The following is a 22,140-nucleotide window of genomic DNA, read 5'->3' as shown; positions in this document are numbered from 1 at the left end:
CTCATTAGGAAAAGCAGATCACCTTCAAGCCCATTATACACTTCTGTTTTTACATATATGCAAGGGTAAGCATATACACTGCATATGATGGGAATTTTGCCATCATGTGTAAATGAGTACAATATACTTCATAGTACAACATCATTAATAAAACGTTTGCTGTATTAATAAAAAAATATTTTACAACAAGACATAGTGAATAACTCTACAAGGGAAATTAAGGTATATGCAAATACTGTAGAAAGCATAGGTTTTAATTCAGATTTCTGAATTAGTACTTGATATTTGTAATGCATATGTTAAGGCATCTTGTCTGACTGCTGATCAGATGTTCGCTACTGTAATAATGTGAAACACAACTTTAAACAACTCACTATTTGCATGCTTTGGACATTAATGTGATAAGAATGTGTACTTCAGATAAAAAAAAAAAAACATTGTCTCGATTTAGAATGTTTGCACATTTTGTTGTTTGAATTGATATTTTTTTGTTCTGTCCCACTTTAACTACAATTTACTTACACTAAAATTAATAGTTTGTTACAATGTACATATGACTGATTAAATACCTGCATTTAATTACATCTGTTGACCATCTCTTAACCTTAACCCACCCTTAAACCTACCCATAACACCAAAACAGTCCCTAATCATATCTGTATTCCAACCAAAGGGCACCAGAAGTGTTCTGCAATGCATTATGAACACAGTAAGTACATTGTATTTATTTTTTGATGCAAGTACATAGTAGTTAAGGCCACCTAACATAAAGTGGGAACTTTTTTCTTTATGCTATTTCCTTGTCAAATTGTGAACAAACAATCACGCACACTATCAAGACTTGCTCAAATATTTATTAAATGTAACGTCTCCTGACCTTCATCAGTCATACAAACACAACGAAGGTCAAAGGCTGCTTCTCAATCAGCTCCTGAGGTCATTCATCAGGACAGTGATGAGCTTGGACTCCCATGAGCTTGGACGACTACATCCTTACATCTCTGCAATGACTTGAATAACTTATTATAATAAGTCATAAAAAGTCATCTGGAATGGCAAAGAAAGCTTTCCTGCAGGGCTCCCAGAGTTCATCAAGATTCTTTGGCTTCATCTTCAGTGTCTCCTCCTTCCTTCCGGTTACTGGGCTGACCATTCCTGAAGCACCTTGACTTTTTTTGCTTTCAGGAACTTTAATGTGGAGGCTGAATTATGAGGAGCAGCCCTATCCTGTTGATGAACTTGCCTTCTCCTGTGGCTTATAATGTAATGAGCAGCCCAAATGTCTTGATACATCAGGCTGTTTATGTTGCCATCCACTCTGCAGATCTCTCGCATGCCCCCATACTAAATGTAACCCCAAACTGTGATTTCTGTGAGAATCTTGAGTCCATGTTCCACTAGTTCTTCTGCAGTGTTTGTGATGATTGGGATGCAGTTCAACAGATGACTTATCAGAAAAATCTACGTTCTGCCCCTTTTACGAATGATCAACTAGAAGTCAAGTTATTATTTATTGCTCTCACAACTGGGATGGACTACAAAGCTTTTGTCAGGTAGTGTACTGAACAAGGGTGCTGATTGAGACATCAACAAGAAATAAAGAAAACAATAACCAATTAATATCATTTATGCAAACTAATTATCATGTATATTATTAGAAGCAAAAATCTGTGTCTCAATAAAACCAGTTACAGGAATTTATTAATAATGCTTCACATTTAATCCAAACGATAGTAATAAAATCACAATCTATAGGACCATTCATGTATGATTTGCTCATCACCCAATGACGGGGGTTAAGGGGTGGGGTTTGGTGCCACGTCTCCTTTTTAAAATCGTACAATTTTAAGCAGTTGAACTCCTACGAATTCGTACGAATTAACCACTAAACTGACAAAACGTAAAATACGTTTTCTTGTGAGATCAGGCTGAGCGGATTGTAAAACATCTGAAATGTTGGTTTGGTCATACTAAAACGCCTTAATCGTTTCAGTATTAGTGTTATTATATTATTAATAACCTCCAAAAATTAATAATCACAGCTTCATTGCGCATCGGTATGCGGTCTTCTGTGGCACCAGTCATTTATTAAATGAAGAAAAGATTCATTCAGCTTCTCCTATAGCAGCAAATTCCGTTTTTATTTTTGATATTTGTTGCAAGTTAATCAGGAAGTGACGATTTTGTTCTCTTTGACTCGTTGGATGGAAATGCTGCTTTATTCTCACATCTTTTATGTGATAATCCTGTTTTGCACATACATAAAATTATGTACATAAAATCCATCTTTGGTTGGAAACATAGCTATTGACACTTTCTTCTGGTGTGCTTAACTGGTTTATGCGATATCCTACATTGTGCATAACTTTATAAGATGTGCAACCTATATTGAGTATTGCTATTCTTGTGTTCATGCTCACAAAGAAATGGACTATATGTTGAAAGACCATACACTTGGAAAACTCAAGTATACTTCAGGCTTTAGTGTGACAGAACTGTTGGTGTCTGGGTGATTACATGATTACATAAGATGGTGCAACAGCAACATACCGCACAAAAAAAAAAATCACCCGCACCAAGAATAAAACTCTCTAGAGGGTTGTGCTAGTTCTCCAGCATATAAACGAACTCTCCAAGCCCTTCAAATCTCAACAGTGCAATTAAATTGATCGCGTTTTAAGGGTATTTGTTTGGTTTCACTGGAAAATGAGACACAAAATCACTGATTAAGATGGATTTTGTTGCAGTGTTGTGCCTTGACAGGCTTCTTACGGTATTTGCATGCAATTGAGATTCTGATTCGAGCTGTTTTTTTGCATTTTGAGACAAGCATTAGTATGTTTATCCTGTCTGCTGTCGGCTTTGATTTAGCCGACATGGACGTCTTCAACAAGCCCGGAGAGATGATGTTGTTTGTCGGTGCTATATTTGTATGTCCCACCATGCTTTCTGTGTTTGTGTTGTTCGCAAAACCTCTTAAACTATTCTCTCATGTTTCAGCAAAAGAGTGAAAAATCCCCCCCCCCCCCTCGATTCAAGCACAAAATCTGCCCTAAAGTCAAGCACTCGTTTTCTCCTCTACTCTTTCCTTTTCTATATCTCGTCATCCCATGTGGAGGCGACCCCTGCTATATAACTCATAAATAAGAATGAGGGATGAGACAAGAAGTTGGAGAGCAGGGATTGGTGATAGATGGAAGGAAGGGGACGTAGAGAGAGTGAGAAATGTTTGCTGTAGCTGCTGGTTGTGGTCCGATCGATCCCTCCAGCGTAAGATGACACAGTTTTGGACAGAGCTGTTGAAAGATGTCAGTGCCGTCCGGAGCTGTCAGACCACACATGTCAATCTCCAGACGTTTCTGATCAATTTTGTCATTTTACTGCTTGATTTTCAGCATAATTCATTATCGTTCCGTAACAAAATGGGGTTAAAATAGAACTTTGTCACATCTGTTTTTAAAAGTCTCTCATTAACTGGACTAAATGAGAGATTGTTTGGCTATGGCTTTGGCAGATGAGGTTTTGCTTATGCTGGAACGCCTGAGGGGATTTCATGACTCATGCCAGGCACAGGTGGACAGACAGTTTGGTAGCAAAAATACAGGAAATCAGGTGCATTTTGCCACCAGTTAGTCTCAGTTTCTTAAATATTTTTAATTTCCCATTGGATTTAAGATCTTTTTAGTGTCAATATTTCTTCATTGGTATATCACTTCATGCTGTGTAATTAACAGTTGACCGTAACTTGTCATTCACAGGTGTTTTCTTTTTATTTACACTTTTGAATTGCATTACGGGACCTTGATCTCTACTTCAACAACTTTTGATGGTGCTAATTTAACTTTGCAGTAGGGTTGGAGGCTATATTGAGTTCTAGGGATATATCGATATGATTCCCCTATGCAATGCAGGATTATCCAATATCTTTCATATCCACATGGTTTGAGGCCACACGTGCACATTCAACGCGAAACAGACCACTCCAAGATAGCAAACGAGCTCCTCTTGGACACATGAGCGCATGCACAAATGAATAATTCACTCCCTGAGTCATTCAAAAGATTTGTTCAAAATGAACAAACTGTTCAAGACCGACCCATCACTGACGCGACATGGAGGAACATGCAGTGCTAGTGTTGCATCAAAATTTGACTCCCTGGACAAATCTGACTCCCTCTCGCGTACACGCATGCCACACAATGCCTGCAGCTGTCACAGCGGTTTATCAATCGAACTAACAAGAATGAACATAGAAGCCTTGTCAAATTGACAAGCAGCACCTGAAAGTGTTTAAAAGAATTAAAAACGGCAAAATGGGATGAATTTGTACCGCATTTTGAAAGTGAAACCACCTCATATTCACTGATTATGAGTTTAGTGTTTTCTATACGACGGTCTCTTCTTTACATTTACGTTATAACACATTTAGTTTTGCGTTCTGGTCTGTTATTGCATATTGACTTCAATTCGATTGTATTCTAATCATTTTATTTATTTATTCCGTTTAGTTTATTTATTAATTTTGGCCTCTTAACTGGAAGACGTGAATTGATTTGTATGTGTGCTTATAGTGAATAGTTGGTGGCTTTTTTATTTTAATATCTTGCTGTTAGCTACTCTTTCAACAAATAACAATATAAGAATGATATAATATATATAATGATGATAATAACGGGGGGAGGGGGTGTTTGAGTTATATTTTGCTCAAAAACTGTTTATTAAATTTTTAATAGAGGCTTTAACTCTCAAGTAACCATATATGGAAAAAATACCAGATATATATTGTATACCATCTTTCCTCCTAAAAATACAGAGAAATAATTTTTTTGCCCATATCGCCCAGCCCTACTCTGCAGCTTGACTTGTCATTTATTTTATTAAATAATACACAATGTTTTGAACAAATTTTGGAATCAAAAGACTAGCATCAAAAGTCTGTGTTTAACGGGACCTCTTTAGCACTAAGCAAAAGCTTGAACTTCTTTGTTGAGTCTTTTCTGAAAATATGCGCTATTAAATATCAAGCATTTTTCAGCATTTCTAAGAATTGTTCCTTAGATTTAGTAAGTTCTATCTTACTTTTTATCTCCCAGGGAATCTCATACTGCCTATAATATTGCCTAAACATACTCTATAACATTCAGGTCTGGACTCTGTGGAGACCATTTCATGACTGTTTTCGTGTCATCAGCAGTTTTTCACTTCAAATAGGATTTTGTAACAGTATCAGTGGGTTTTGATTATCATCATGCTAAAAAATTAAACTATATACAACTAATTAGGTACTTTCTAGTAAGGACTACTTGACATACTTTTCAGCATTAACAATTCCATGAGAATTCCATAACGAAGAATGAGGAGTAATATATTATGTCATTATACCCTCACTAAAACAACAAATGTAACTGGGGCTTAAGACTTTTGCACAGTACTGTATGTGTGCACATTAGGGGTGTAACAATATTCAAATCAAACCAAAAAAAGAAATAAAACTCATAGGCTGCATCCGAAATTGTATACTTCCATACTATATAGTTAGAATTCATAGAATGAGAAGTACGATAACCTACTACTTTCAGCGAAATTCTGAAGTGCACATCTGGTGCATGCTGAGCTATTCCATGATGCACCATGAGAGAATTCATGAATGGGATTTAAGCACTGCAACTGATGCGGATAGGTCATGTGATCATGACAAAATGGTGAATGTAGTCTGTCCGAGTTCCATTCATACTACTTACATTCACACTAACATACTTCACACTAACAGTCGAGTAGTAAGTTCAAATTCAAATGCAGTACCTACTGAGTAGTAGCTGATTTCTGATGCTGCCATACTCCAATAGCGAACTGAGGTACCTTCCTCCCATCCCCTCATCACCAACTAAGCCCCCTCACTGAGCCCCTGCCTCCCTATATGCCACCCTCCACCATCACGGGTCACTAATACAGGACAGAGAGCAAATTTATTTACAGAGATGAAACCAAAATCAGAGTATTGGTCATATAAGCTGTGGTTGATGTAGGAACAGAATGATACATATCAACCAATCAGGTAGCGAATTTGCGCAGCCACTCCCTCATTTTCAAAAGTCTGCATATATTTACACCCCTACTGCATAAATATGCATTTGAATTTTACTTTCTCCAGCATTGTTTAGTTGCATATTTAGAAGACTCAAAACATTAGCCTGAAGTTAAGTACAGCTTGCAGCAAATCTGTTTCAGATGCTCCACTTAATGTTTCTCATCATTTTTTAATACATTCCTGTAGGACTGCAGGATTAGTTGAAATTAAACCACGATTATGATGTGGCTTAGTATAGTTATCAAATCACAAAGGCTGTAATTTTATTATATAAATACATGAAGAAAGAGCTGTGCCCACGTAAGCCAGTGCTTTGCCACGTTCCACATGTCTCCCCTTGAAAATAAACAAGACACTTGCTGTGTGAAGTGCTGCTGTGTGTTTTGTTATGTTCAAGCTTTGAGATCCAGTGTTGTCCCAGAGCAGCTCAGTTCTCAGTAAAATCTGATCCAAACAAATGTCATCTCTGCATCTGGTGAGCTTGGAATGTTTACATGCTTTTGGGAATGGAACATGCGGCAAACATCTTTCCAAACTTGTAATGAGAAGTGCATACAAACCGGCTGTTGTCAACAAAAGAGCAGCTTTAAGTGTCTTTGTGGATCCCTCTCTCAGCCAAAGAAACTCTACGGTTTAGCTTTTATAAATGAAATCATCGTGGCAACCATTAACATTATTTTACAGCTTCATTTTTATTACAACATGAATACAGAATTGTCTTCGCTTTGCAGTTGTTCAGTTGTTGAATGATTGAATTCGCATTTACAGTACCATCTGAATGTAATATTTGCTAATCATTTTTGTAATAATTTTATAAGACTTCATTTGCATATTAATATGAAGATGTGTCACTGCAGAGTAATGGATACTGAAATTAGCAGCTTTGCCTTCACATTTGTAGATTTAAAATATATTTAAATGAAAATAAAAAGAAAATAATGTGACACAGTGGCTCAGTGGTCAGCAATGTTGCCTCACAGCAAGAACGTCGCTGGTTGGAGTCCCGGCTGGGTCAGTTGATAGACCCTTGATGAATAAAGTGACTAAGCTGAAGATAAATGAATGCATAAATGAAAAGAAAAGAAATTGAACAAGGTCAAAATATTTATGTTTTTAATGTATTTCTGTTGTGATCTTCTGCGGTGGAGATCACTTTTCTATAGCTTGCTCAACTACAACTCTCAGAGGTTGAGCAGAGTGAACATGCAAAATCTCAGCCTGATGTTAGATGGCGCTTAATGAACTTGCAAGTCATAAAAGAAGAGTGAATTGAAACTCCCCATCAAGTCCAACTCTTTATAATAACAAACGCTTACTGACATTTTTGTAGTTGCTGTTGCACTTATCTTACAGCTCTTTGTGTTCAGACCCCAATGAAAAATCAGCTCCACTTCATTTAGTCTCAGTGCATCATCATCTTCATTGAATGAAAGTGAAACTATGCTTGACTCGACTGTTTTCCGATTGAGCACCTCCAATCCGGTTTATTATAACTTCAGCCACTCCAGGAATATGAACATAAGTGCCAATCTTATTGGTGGAGCGGTTTTTGACATGGTGCGTCAAAAAAAAAAAAAAAGGCTGAGGCGTTTGTTAAAAATGACAGTTTTATGACTGCCATTTTGCACATTGTTGTGCATGATCACATTGGCGCACTTTGTTTAGTTAGATTGTTCGGTCTCGGAAATAAAGGTACAAGAGCTGTCACTGGGGTGGTACCTAAGGTTGGGTGAAAAAAAGGAGTTCAGTGTTTTGATGACAGCCTTTCCATAGGTTAGTAGTAGGCTAATGTAATTTCATAATGCAAACCTAAAATTCATGCTAACCAACAAATGATCAAAGGAAATATATTAATGCCATTCAAATATATATATATATATATATATATATATATATATATATATATATATATATATATATATATATATATATATATAATATGAATTGATGTTTACTTTAAACTTTAGTTAAATTGTTCTGTTAAAAGATTTTTCTAGAGTCATCCACCATAATTTTGTGGCTCAAAAGTATCAGTTAAGGCACTGTTTTGCCACCGGTACCATTTTAAAAGTATCGAATTAGCACCAGTATCGAAATAACCCCAAACAATACCCAACCCTCGTGGCACCTTTTAAAATGATACACATTTGTACTTAAAGGGTCCATATTGGTACCTCAAAAGCATATATTTGTACCTAAACATTTTAGGAGGTACACTTTTGTACTTTTTAGGTACTAATGTGTACCCTTGAGGTATTAATACGGATCCTTTAGGTACAAGTGTGTAGCTTTTAAAAAGGTACCACCATAGTGACAGCTCTTGTACCTTTATTTCTGAGAGTGTTAAAAAGCGCAAGTGAAAAGTGTCTTACAGGCCTTAACTCAATGTTTACTCACTTTAAAGTTCTTTAAAACATTTATGAGTTTTATACTGAACACAAAACATACTGTATTTTTAAGACTGGAAAAAAAAATGCTACCAGTTTATATATATATATATATATATATATATATATATATATATATATATATATATATATATATATATATATATATATATATATATATATATATATCTTTGTGTTTAGCAAAAAAAAAGAAACAAAAGCTATTAGGCTCGGAATAAGTTGAGGATGAGTGAATTGACCTAATTTTTGGCGTAACTATCCCTTTAAAACCCCCTATAACTGTTGTCACGAAAAGGCACAAATTACTACTGAACATCTACACGAAATATGGCTATATGTCAGCACAAAAATGGACTCCAATCCATGTAATTGTACTGCTCTGTCTCTGAAATATTTTTTATTCATTGTCCTCCTGGTTTCAATCCAGAATCGCTCAATCACATGCTAATGTCTTCCAAGCTCGTCGGCGTAATCTCATAAACGCATTCAGAGCACACGACACTGCTAACCAGAGCCAATTACCCTTTGTGATCATCTAATTGGCCCCTTTTTGTTATGCTAATTCGAAGCAACAATCACAGATTGTCTGTTTATGTATGCTTTTTCGGTTTGCTCCAGTATCGGAGCCAGCTGGTCACTGCACACCGAGCATCGCACTCTCTAACATGCACCGTTTACGACTTGATTTCTCATTCCGCCTCAGTTGCTTTATTGGTCCCAATGGAAATGATAGTAAATAAACAGAATGTGCTGCAGGTCTGGTTGAGTGTATGTGTGTGTATGTGGTTTACATGTGAATTGGTAAGGCCATCAGGCACACATCTAAAAAGTATGGAACAATTAGCTTTAAGGGTTCAAGGCCTTTACAGTCAACGTGTCATCAAAATGGATTCAGGTTTTTAATTTGACAGGTTTTAAATGGTCATGTAATTCCTACTAGAAAGCACCTAATTTGTAATAGTTGTATTTTTCAGCATGATAATGATCCCAAAACACACTGCTAATTTAATGGAATCTTATAGAGAAAAACAGCTGATGAAACTAGGACAGTCATGAAATGGCCTCCACAGAGTCCAGACCAGAATGTTATGTACAGTATATATAGGCAATATTATTGGCAGGATGAAATATCTCACTCTTAATTTGTTCGGAAGCAGTATGGCTTAATTATGTTGGCTCCATGTTTGTCTTGAACTCCTCAGACTTATGGCTTCTTAAAAAAATTATATATTTTAAGACATTTTTTTTATCTTTTTTTCTTGGGGCAGGTTGACTACCAGTCATAACAGCATGACTGTTTGTTTTAAAACACCAAATCAGACACTGCAGGACCATGGCACTGAAGACTAAAGTAATAATTTGGTATTATAAGGGTTCCCACGCTTCTTGAAAGTATTTAAAAATACTTGAATTTAACACATAAATCAAGGCCTGGAAAGTACTTAAAAACAGGTCCTTAAAAGTGCTTGAATATGAGGTTTATTCTATTTTTACAATTTTACTGTGCTGCCTTCAAAAATTACACAAAAAAGTTAAGAAATCTTTAATTTAAATATCTTAAATTTAAATCTTATACAAGAACCATGACAAATAATGCACATTTTTCATCAAAATGGACTCAGGTTTTAATTTGTCATGTAATTTCTACTAGAAAGCACCTAATTTGTAATAGTTTGTGGTTATAGTATTTTTCCGCATGATAATGTTCTCAAAACACACTGCTAATGTAATAAAATCATACTTGAAGAGAAAAACAGCTGATAAAACTATAGGACAGTCATGAAATGGCCTCCACAGAGTCCAGACCTAAATGTAAATGTAAATGTATTACATACATTATGTATAGGTAATATTATAGGCAGTATGAGATTCACCATAGAGAGAAAGATAGACAGAACATAGTAAATCCACACCTGTCAACCCTCCTGTTTTTCCCAGGATTCTTCTTTATTTTACAGTTCTATCCTGCTATCATCCCATAAAGGTATTTTCCCGTATTTCTCTCATATTTTCAGTCTTTCTCTGAAGGGTGATAATGAAATTAAAGAGCCAATCCTTCCTATACGCAGCCCATACCGCCGTACCAGCAGGGAATTCTCCTCACTCTTAAATGTGAGTCTATTCAGTGATTTTGTTTTATTTAGGCATGAAAACACTTTGTAAAAAAATAGAAAAACGTAAGGATTTGGTTCTTATTCATTACAGGTGCCATCGTTCCTCTTATGCAATCCTCAAAACAGTCACATAGCGGTGCGTGACTGTCAGCCGACGCGCTCCATAGTGATAAATAGATGCTGTTTCCCAAACGGATTCTGTTACGTTACATGCAATTTGAAGTGATCTGAAGCTATTTGAAGCAATCTAATGCTTTCATTATAATGTTAGATGTGTGCATTTTTAAAGTGACACCTCTGTTATTTAATGGAATCAAAAGGAATATCCCTTATTAAGGTGGGCATATCCCTTATTTTTACATACCAATGCTGACAGGTATGGGTAAATCTAAGGAAGAACTTTTAACAATTTATAATATGGTTGTATTAGTTAATGTTAGTAAAAAAAAAAAAAACATGGACAAACAATTTTTTTTAATTCATTTATATTTATTCATCTTTGTGAACATTAGTTTACATTAGCATATTAGTTATATAACATTAGTTATAAGTTCATAGTTTGTTAACTCCATGTTGATTTGAACAACACCCGCTTTGAATGTTATTACTCTATTGAATGGGTATCATCAGTGGTTATCAGCTGCTAGATATGGGCCAGTAGGGGTCTACTGCACCTATTGGTTGGCTCAGAAGGCTGTTATCATCAACATGGTTAATCAGCTATACTAATATAGAAGACGCCAGATCCAGATCTGTTTTTACATTACTGTGACAGTTGGGTTTAGGTTTGGGGTAGACGTTTATAAAATACAATTAATGGGAAATTTAATAAATAATATAAATAATTATCATGGTTAATCAGCTATACTAGTAGAGCAGACGCCAGAAAACTCTGTTTTTACATAACTGTGACGGTTGGGTAGGGGTAGACGTAAATTAATTGATGGATGGATGATAAGAGCCTTCTGAACCTACTAGTAGGTGTAGAAGGCCCCTCCTGGCCCATATCAATCAGCTGTTCAATAACAGTCATAAACCACTGTTAACGCCCATTCAATCGAGTAATAACGGCTATGAATAATGAATTAGTAATTGTTAAAATCTGATTAAAAATGCTGTACATTTACTATCCATTCTTAATTTTAGTAGATACAATAACTATGATTAACTAATGAAACCTTATTGTAAAGTGTGACCTTTTTAGTCTTTCTTAATGCATGGTCTTAATTTAATGCACCACTTCTGAAATATTGCAGTAGAGTGGAAGTCAAACTCTTATTGTAGTTTAATTATATTTTATCAGAAATGACCTTTCGTGTAGTGTGTTTTACGCAGCTGATTGTGAATAGAAAAGGTCTGCAAAGTTTCAGATATCTAAGTGTGTTCACATGCACGTAGTCTTATGATTCATTATAATCTGACAATGGGTGGTCATGTAAATGCACCAACTCGTTTTTCTTTATCGTAGGAAAGTGATAAACTGCCAAAGTATTAACTGATTGACAAAACTACTTATTTTTCTGTGACGCTGATTTCAGCAGGCAAGTAAACACATTAACCCACTTTCTGTCGGTTTATCGAAATGCACATATGTAATTTGTGATAGCAACTCACCCTTACTGCAGATTTAGGTGTATCCAGTTTACAGGAAGGGAGGAGGATATATTAGTCTGACATAAACTCAGATGGTTTTTTGACCCAAAAAATATACAAATGTGTTTTCATGTTGTGCAGTAGAAGTTCAACAGTCCAACTGCAGCATTTTGAGAGAATCATATTTGAGTCTTACATTTCCCAGAGCAAATTATTACATATTAGCATTACTAAATTAAACTGATTTATTTATGAATCAGTCTTCTAAACATGATTAGCTTACATTGCTGGCTTTTAGGTTTGCATGTAATTCAAGATGAGCAGTGTTTTCAATAATCAAATTTTTGAGAATTAGCTGAATCTTGGTGTTCATGTATATGTCCTCGTTGTGTCACGAATAGAAGTATCCAACACGGGCTCATTGGAAAAACGTCTATAATTTTTGTGATACCATTAAAACGCACTTATACTTTACTGCAGTTTCTAGATGTAGAAGTGTGATGGCAAAAACTTTCTTTTCACACTAATGATATTTACAAGCACATATTAACCATAAGCAAAGGATTATTTTCGTGCAGTTCTTTGCATAACACCAAATAAATGGTGCATGTCCCCTCCCATCCGAGGGTTGTCCCCCCCCAAAAAAAATTAATTGTTAAAAATAAAAACTCTCAATTGTGAAAAATATATGTGTATATATAGCTAAAATAATTGTCTAATTAGAAAGAAAACCGCATTTATCATTTAAAATGCATTTAGAAACAGTCAAGTTCCCCCTTCCCTTCCTCAGAGTGGTTCGGTCCACTGCGTGCTTTCCCTCATCTCAACTAGACACACACACACACACACCCCCACACACACACACACACGTCAGGTGTGTGGCTGCGGCTGAGTTAATGCTGAATTTCAGTAAGTAGGGGATTTTATTCACCTTAAATAAAGCGATTCTCCTCAATGTAATACAGACTCGGTCATTAATTAGTTGGCTATCTGACCAATCAGGGCAGAGCAGACAGTCGTAAAGGCGGGATTTCAAGAGGCTGGATCCTTGAACAAACCATTTTAGACACTGTATGAAATGTGTGAGACAGAGAAAAGTGAGAGAAGTGCTGATACTGCAGTTCATATTATGAGAATAATAACCTTTTAACCTTGAAAGGATGTAAACTTAAAGTAGGAGACTTACAAAGCAAAATTAGGAACCTTTAAAACAGCATAATAGGAACATTTCAAGTCTTCTAGATGAGATAAAACTGCCATTTCCATTCTCTTTCTGCCAGCATAAAATGTTCTTTCATCATGTCCTTTCACTTTTGCTTGGGGCTATCAATTCTTTTTTCTCCCCACATTATTGGCATTATTGGCTTTCCTAAGGTGACATTGTAGCATATCGTGCGCAGGTGTGGAATATGATAAGCTGTCTGTTTGCTGTTGTCCTCCATCTCTTCGTCTCCATCTCTCTTTCTCACCCAACAGTTTTCCATTGCTCCACTCATTTGTTGACACAGTCCATCAGACAGTGTCACAGTCAGCACTTTAGAGCAGCGATGGTGCATTAAGAATCTCCCTGCGAGGCGCTCTTTTATTTGTTAGTATTCACAGCAGGGACAAAGCTGCTTTTTTATCTTCTCCTCCAGTCTCTTAAAGCAGTAGATCTACCCAAAAAGGAAAATATCTCACTCTTATTTTGTTCTGAACCAGTATGGCTTTATTATGTTGACTCCATATTTTCATACTTATGAGTTCTTACAAAAAAATTTTTATTTTATGTCATGAAAAGAGAATTTAAGTGTTTTTTTTTTGTTTTGTTTTTTCTTATGGCAGGTTGACTACCTGTTATAACAGCATGACTATTTGTTTTAAAAGACCAAATCAGACACTGCCGGATCATGGCTCTAAAGACAAAAGTAATAATTTGGTATTATCAGGATTCCCGTGTTTCTTTAAAGTTCCTGAAAATACTTGAATTTAAGACATGATTTCTAGGCCTGGAAAATACTTAAAAATAAACAAACACTCACTGGCCGCTTTATTAGGTACACCTATCCAATTGTTCGCAAATTTTCAAGCAGCCAATCACATGGCTGCAACTCAATGCATTTAGACATGTAGGCATGGTCAAGACGTTCTGCTGCAGTTCAAAACGAGCATTAGAATGGGGAAGAAAGGTAATGTAAGTGAATTTGAACGTGGCATGATTTATGGTGCCAAACAGGCTGGTCTGACTATTTCAGAAACTACTGATCTACTGGAATTTTGATGCACAACCATCTCTAGGGTTCACAGAAATTGGTCCGAAAAAGATAAAAAATATCCAGTGAGTGGCAGTTCTGTGGGCGCACTTGTTGCTGTCAGAGGAGAATGGCCAGACTGGTTTGAGCTGATAGACAGACATACTACATACTAAGGTATGCAGAAAAGCATCTCTGAACACACAACATGTCGAACCTTGAAGCAGATGGGCTACAGCAGCAGAAGACCACACCGGGTTCCCCAGTCACCAAATCTTAATCCAATAGAGCACCTTTGACAAGTGATGGAATGGGAGATTCACATCATGGATGTGCAGCAGAAAAGTGTGCAGTAACTGTAAAATACAATCATGTTAATATGGACCAAAATCTCTGAGGAATATTTCAGGTACCTTGTTGAATCTATGACAATTTATGATTATGCGTTTATACAACAGTTTGACAGCATAATTGTGTATATAAAAACAAAATCAAACATGGAGAGTCTTAAAAACCCTTTTGTATGAGGAACTACTTTCTTCCGCGTTGGATTCAAATCATAAGCTAATAGTTAAACAGCTGAGCAAGCATCCTTTAAACTTTAGATTTGTAGTGTCTGCTTTTGCTGGCTGTGTGTGGGCGGAGTAATACACAAAAGGTAAAGAGGCTGTACGGGTGCTGATATTACTTAAATATATCACGGCTATCAGCCAATCAGATTCGAGAACCAGACAAAACTGTTGTATAAATATATATGTATATGTATATATATATATATATATATATATATATATATATATATATATATATATATATATATATATATATATATATATATATATATATATATATATACACACACACACACACACACACACACACACACACACACACACACACACACAGATGCTATACAGTATACTGTTGGGGGTGTGAATCACAAAAAGTCCTTGAATTTGGTGTCCATGAGAAAATTGGAGCCCTGTATTGTTTTAGATATTAATTCTTAAAATATTAAAATGTTTGATTAAATATAGGCACACTTGGTAAGCATAAGAGACTTCTTTCAAAAAACTGTTGAAAATGTACCATTTATCAACCCCATATTTTAATGAGAACATTTGGACAACTCTTGATGCTTGCATCATGATAATATTTATTTAATTTTATTTTATTTTTGTCTTTTTTAAAAGCTCAAAAGTCTGCATTTATTATAAGTTCATTAGAAATCAATAAAATTTGTTAATTTTTGTGTGATCAACATAAGAAAGAAAGTCATACAGGTTTGGAACAACATTAAACATTTTTAGTAAACTGTCCCTTTAACAAGTACACATTTGTTTTTTTCCTCCTACATTTGTTTATGCTTCTGAATTGCATTATGTGATCTTGATATTTCTTCCAACAACTTTTTAACCTTGAAAAGTTTGAAAAAGCTACTTTTATTAACATTTTTAAGAGTGTAAAGTGAAATATCGTCTGGATTGGTGTTGAATATATTAAGGTACTAAAACCTTGCAATAAACTGCCAGAACATTTTCTGGTATTTTACAGACTCTTTTCCTATACATTCACTTTATTAGGTACACCTTACTAGTACTGGATTGGACCCCTTTTTCCTTCAGAACTGCCTCAATCCTTCATGGTATAGATTCAACAAGGTACTGGAAATATTTCTCAAAGATTTTGGTCCATATTGCCATGATAGCATCACGCAGTTGCTGCAGATTTGTCGGCTGCGCATTCATGATGCGAATCTTTATGCTCTATTGGTTTGAGTTCTGGTGACTGTGGAGGGCGTTTGAGTAAACTATTGAGTTACATATTCAACATCAAAAAGATTCGACACAGCAGAAATCAACAACCCATAATGCAGTTCCTAACCGGAAATAAGCAGAAAACACATGGAAACTGTTAATGAACAGATATTCATTCATTTTCTTTTCGGCTTAGTCTCTTTATTAGTCTGGGGTCACCACAGCAGAATGAACAGATGCCCTTCCAGCTGCAACCCATCACTGGGAAAGATCTATACACACTCATTCACACACATACACTACAGACAATTTAGCTTATCCAATTCACCTGTACCGCATGTCTTTGTATTGTGGTGGAAACTGGAGAACCCGGAGGAAACCCACGCCAACACGAGGAGAACATGCAAACTCCAAACAGAAATGCCAGCTGACCCAGCTGAGGTTCGAATCAGTGACCTTATTGCTGTCGTGCTACCCACTGCGCTACCGTGATGCCCAATAACAGATGTTTTGTATTGTTTTTTTATCTTTCCCCTTTTTCCCCTTTCTATTTAAAATGTTTTGTTCATTCCCAAGCATTTGGATTTAATTTGTTCCCCATAAAACAACTAGTCACCCAATTAAACAACCGAGGCTAATCCCAATCAACAAGAACCCAAAAAACCACATGCTCACGGAGCAGATTAACTGAAGAATAAATCCAAACTTTAGGCTTTGAATCATTTTCAGGGATTACCGAAGCACCACTGGTGTTTATTTGCATCTGAGGGAAACGGCTCACAAATAAGCAGTTTTATTTTGCTACACTTCAGATCTGGACTGCCATATTTTATTTTTTTTGCCACTCAAATAACTCAATAAACGCTCAGCAAAACTAGGTCAGAGATATGCAACAGCTCTCGCCTGCGGACACAAACTCTCGAACCGTTTCTGCAGTACATTGCGAGGGAGTCTGAGCTGCATTGGAAGTAGATACTGTGAAGAACAGGAAGTTCTGTGAGTTCAGTCTAATAAGACATTGTGCAGTTGCATTGGTGTGTGTGTGTGTGTAAAGCCAGCTTAGTGTATCTCTGTGTATGTGTGTGTGTTTGAAGAAAAGAGATGTCATTTCACACTCAGCTGACTTGGAGGCGTCCCGCAGAGCTGGTTGGTCTACACTTGATCTGTGGAGTGATAGTCAACATTGCAGACCATCAGAGGCCAATGAGGCAAACACCACTGGGACTTTTATCTCATCAACATGTTCTGCTGTATTGTGTGTTTCTGAGCAGGGATCTGACCATGTGGTTTAGACTAACCTAATCGAAGAAGCATTCATTCATTCATTCATTCATTCATTTATTCATTCGTTTGTTTGTTCATTCATTCATTCATTTTTTCATTCATTTGTTTATTTCATTTATTTGTTTGTGTTTGCATATCTGTTATTGTATTTATTTAATTATTATCCACTGTATCAATTTGTCTTTCTTACTAATTTATAACGTAATCCATTACTTTTTTTCACATGTTAATATTTTTCCATTTACCCCTTTTATTGAATTACTTATTAATTGATTTGCACAATTATGTATTTACCCATTTTCTGTTCATTTGCATTTACCCATTCATCTTTCAATCATTCGTTTGTTTGTTTGTTTGTTTGTTTGTTTGTTTGTTTGTTTGTTTGTTTGTATTTATTTATTTATTTATTTTACAGTTTTTGACTGTTTATTTGCACATTTATCTGTTTATTTACACATTTATTTATTTACCTGTTTATTTCTTCATTTACAATTTTTTTATTATAATTTATTTAATTATTTATATGTTTATAATTTAATTTATATATTTATAATTTATTTATATATTCATCATTTTAAATATTTGTTTATATTTAAATAATTATATTTAATAATAAAAAATACAAATATTAATTAATATCATAATAATTGTAACAATTGTAGTATTTTATATATTATTGTATTGTTCATAATTTATTTAATGATTTATATATTTAAAATGTATTTAATTACTTATATATTTATTTATTAATTTACCTATTTATAATTTATTTATATTTTTATAATTTATTTACTTATGTATTAATTATTTACGCCATATTTATTTATTTATTTATACATATATTATTAGTTTTTTTAAAAAAAATTATAGTTAAATAATAATATTTTCTAATAAAATTATATGTTATAATTGTATCATTTTATTTATTATTGTAACAATATAAATATAAATTATATAAAATTTATATATATATATATATATATATATATATATATATATATATATATATATATATATATATATATATATATATATATATATATATATATATATATATATCCTCAGTGTATTAATCTTTTTATTGCTTTAATCTAAATAAGCTTCAGCTTCTAGGGATTTTTATTTTATGTAGACACCATGTGTGTTTGTGTGCAGCCATGAATGTTGACAGAGCTCTTTATCATATGGAGTGGAAATGTTAGCTTTTTCGCATGAATATATTGACATTCACATAACCGGCGCAGCCTTTTATCGCTTAGCGGACACGCTGGACTGATTGCAGCTCTTTCTCTTTCTGCCACAGGTGCTGAAAGGCAGCAAAAAGCTCTGCATGTCGGTGCGTTCTGTGGGCAGGATACCAGGCGGTTATGTCACCAATCACGTCTACACCTGGGTGGATCCTCAGGGGCGCAGTGTGTCTCCTCCACCCGACCTGCTGGCGGAGCATCGCAGTGCCACCCTGCGCAGGTCCAACAGTCAGGGCCGCAGTCACATGCAGCTACTGCAGGATGGAGATGAGAAGAAGGTAACATACACATACAAACGCACACTTCTATAGTGCCTCCAGGGGTTGTTGAACTGTATAGATAAAATAATCAGTGGGTAAAATTTACACATTGTGACTACTGTTTGATATGGCTAAAAAGTCAATTATGTCATATTTATTACACTACTGTCCTCACACTGTAATGTTTAGAGTCATAGTGTAACCCCGCTGGTCTTACACCACCCAACCTGCTCCGAGCTGGTATCAAACCGACGACCTTCTGCATCCTCTAACAAGGTGGCACAGCACTTCACTAACTGGCCTCTGCTACACTCACCCCCCTAAACCTCACTCCCGGAGGTCAGAGAGTGAGGTTTACATGCACAGCACTTCACTAACTGGCCTCTGCTACAATAACATCATTATTGTTCAGCTATGAAGTTGAGCAAACATGTTTACATAAACTCACTCGTGATGTGTGTGTGCACATCATGCAGTGTTCTAAGCTTCAAAATTTGCACTGTGGACTCCACCTTTTATGTCTGAATATTTGGGTATTCTTTAAAAAGATTGATTTCTGTTGAAATGATTCATTTCTTTTAAAATAAATTAACACAATTTGTTGAATATATACTTGTTAGGCAGTGGCGCAGTAGGTAGTGCTGTCGCCTTACAGCAAGAAGGTTGCTTGGTTGCAGGTTCGAACCTTGGCTCAGTTGGCGTTTCTGTGTGAAGTTTGCATGTTCTCCCTGCCTTCGCGTGGGTTTCCTCCGGGTGCTCCGGTTTCCCCCACAGTCCAAAGAATTGGTGAATTGGGTAAGCAAAATTTTCCGTCGTGTATGAGTGTGTGTGTGAATGTGGATGTTTCCCAGAGATGGTTTGCGGCTGGAAGGGCATCCGCTGCGTAAAAACTTGCTGGATAAGTTGGCGGTTCATTCCGCTGTGGCGACCCCGGATTAATAAAGGGACTAAGCTGACAAGAAAATGAATGGAATGAATGATGTTGGAGTAGTTTCCGGTTTCCAAAGTGGCTTTGTTTCTGTCCTTTAAGGTGTTGTGTGTATGTTTTTGACTTTTCTAAAGCATGAAAAATACCATACAATTAAAGAAACATGCTTAATAAACATAGCTGATTATCTGAAAAACAATGCTAAACTTTTAGCAATTAGTATACAATACTATTCTCTTCTAAAAATCTGGCTGCGTCCGAATTCTCTTACTAAAGTATGTATTACATTTGAATTAACTACTGAAAAGTACAAAAAGTACATGCTTGAGTATGAATGCGAATAGTAAAGTGTTTCCTCTAGGATTTTTTCCAGCTGTGGTGGCAGGCCTTTTACACAGATCTTCCAACTACCTATGGCATTATTTTAAAGAGCCCATATTATACATGAAATAAGGTCATATCTTGGTTGTAAGGGTCTCCAACAACAGTCTAATATGCATGCAAGGTCAAAAAACACTTTCATGGTCTTATAATCTGCATTTATTTTTACCTAATTATCCCAGCGACTCCTGTATGAATCGTCCAGTGATTCATTTGTTCCCAAACCCCTCCTTAGCGCGAAGCTAATCTGCGCTGATTGGACCGATGACAGTCTGTCGCGATTGGTCGACTGCCTTCAGTCAGAGAGGGAAATGGCCAATAGCTAATCAGCAATTTAAAAAGTAATCACAGTTCATACACGCTCGATAGTGTAGGCGTGGACTTTAGCTGCCACACTATGGCGAGTGGATAGTGCCACGGATAACCGAACGAAGGAGACAGTCGTGTACTCGCCATACCACACACACACAAAAACACACACACACCTCCGGATGACAACGCTCCCGCTTCAGCCCGCACCCGCCAGGTTTTAGCCTGAGAACCCGCTCCGTTTTCTGCCCGCCGCGCCCGGTCCCGCTAGAGCGGAGAACACAACCAAATATCACCCAGTATACAGTCCAGACAGCCAAGCTGTCAGTATAAAAACACACACACAGCACAAAGTACACAAAGCTCGTTCGTTCGTTCGCTCTCTCTCTCGCTCTCTCTCTCTCTCTCTCTCTCTCTCTCTCCCCGCGCCAGATTTCTGCGGCGCGGGAATACATTTCCGAATAAATCGGGGGAGCAGAACTCTAGCACGGAGCTCCATAAACAAACAGCACGCTTCGCGTTTTTAACGTGACTTTGCACGCGATAAGATAATATATCCAGTTAACCTGATACAGTACACGCGGTTACAAGTAACAAATCACAACTAAATACATTTGCAAGCTAGAGTAAACGAGGCAACAACTTTAACCGCACGTACTTACACTTGAGAAATGTAGGAAGAAACCCATCCTGACGTCCATCAGTTACTCTTTACTGATCCTTCCTTTAACAAACTCAGATGAAGTATTCTTTGTAGCATGTAGCTTCCAGAAGTTTCCAACTGCTTGGTTATAATGCTGATGTTTCATCTTTGGGTAGAGACTCAATATAATATCCATCTGCAGTGTGACTTCAATCGACCGGCATGTTTGTGTGCGTGTGTTTGTGGGTGTGCGTGTGTTTGTGGGTGTGTGTGTGTGTGTGTCTGGGTTACTGCGTCAGAGGGCGGGGCCTCAGGTTTGAAATCTCCCGGGTTTGCGCGTGCACGTGAAAAACTTTGTTTCGTTCGTACGTCATGGCGAAACACCTAATGAGTCGGTATCAAGGCGACTCGTTTGAAGCACTATGATTCGACTCTTTTATAGATGAATCAACAGTTTTAAACACTGTATTCTTACAGATTTAAGCCTTAGCTGGATACTTCACTTCACTTAGAGCTGTGTTACACACTACATGGAGGGGAATTTTCAAAAACCCATAATATGGGCTCTTTAATGCCAAATGTTGTGAGCGCAGTATTACAAGTTGAAATCGCATTCATGTAATTCACCTTATTCTTCACATACAAACGGGCGCAGCCATTTGAATCTTTTTAGCTTGACACTTCTGGTCTTACTCACTTCTATTCATTTTTAGAGGTTAAAAACGGCTTGTTCTGCTGCTTGATGTTGCAAACTGATATATTCTAAATATATGATTATGCTTTGCATAGTCATGGACACACTTGTTTGTAGAGCAAGTAGTTTTACTGTTTCTGCTGTTTATAATTCCTAGTTTATTTCTCCCATAGACAACTGAATCTGAAGTTCTAAAACAATCA

At 36.2% G+C, this 22,140-nt stretch overlaps 1 protein-coding gene across 4 annotated transcripts in view; it reads left to right on the top strand.

The window, feature by feature from the left end:
* Positions 1–22,140, top strand: part of whrna (whirlin a) — a 189,986-nt gene that overhangs the window by 66,629 nt on the left and 101,217 nt on the right. For all 4 annotated transcript variants that reach the window (XM_087300944.1, XM_087300942.1, XM_087300943.1 and 1 more), the window contains exon 3: positions 18,779–19,000. In XM_087300944.1, the coding sequence (XP_087157070.1) occupies positions 18,779–19,000 (222 nt within the window). The remainder of the gene's footprint in view (positions 1–18,778; positions 19,001–22,140) is intronic.

Source organism: Danio rerio, chromosome 21 (genome assembly GCF_052040795.2).
Source record: "Danio rerio strain M-AB ecotype USA chromosome 21, GRCz13ab, whole genome shotgun sequence".
Taxonomy (NCBI): domain Eukaryota; kingdom Metazoa; phylum Chordata; class Actinopteri; order Cypriniformes; family Danionidae; genus Danio; species Danio rerio.
This window is presented reverse-complemented; position numbering and strand designations above follow the sequence as displayed.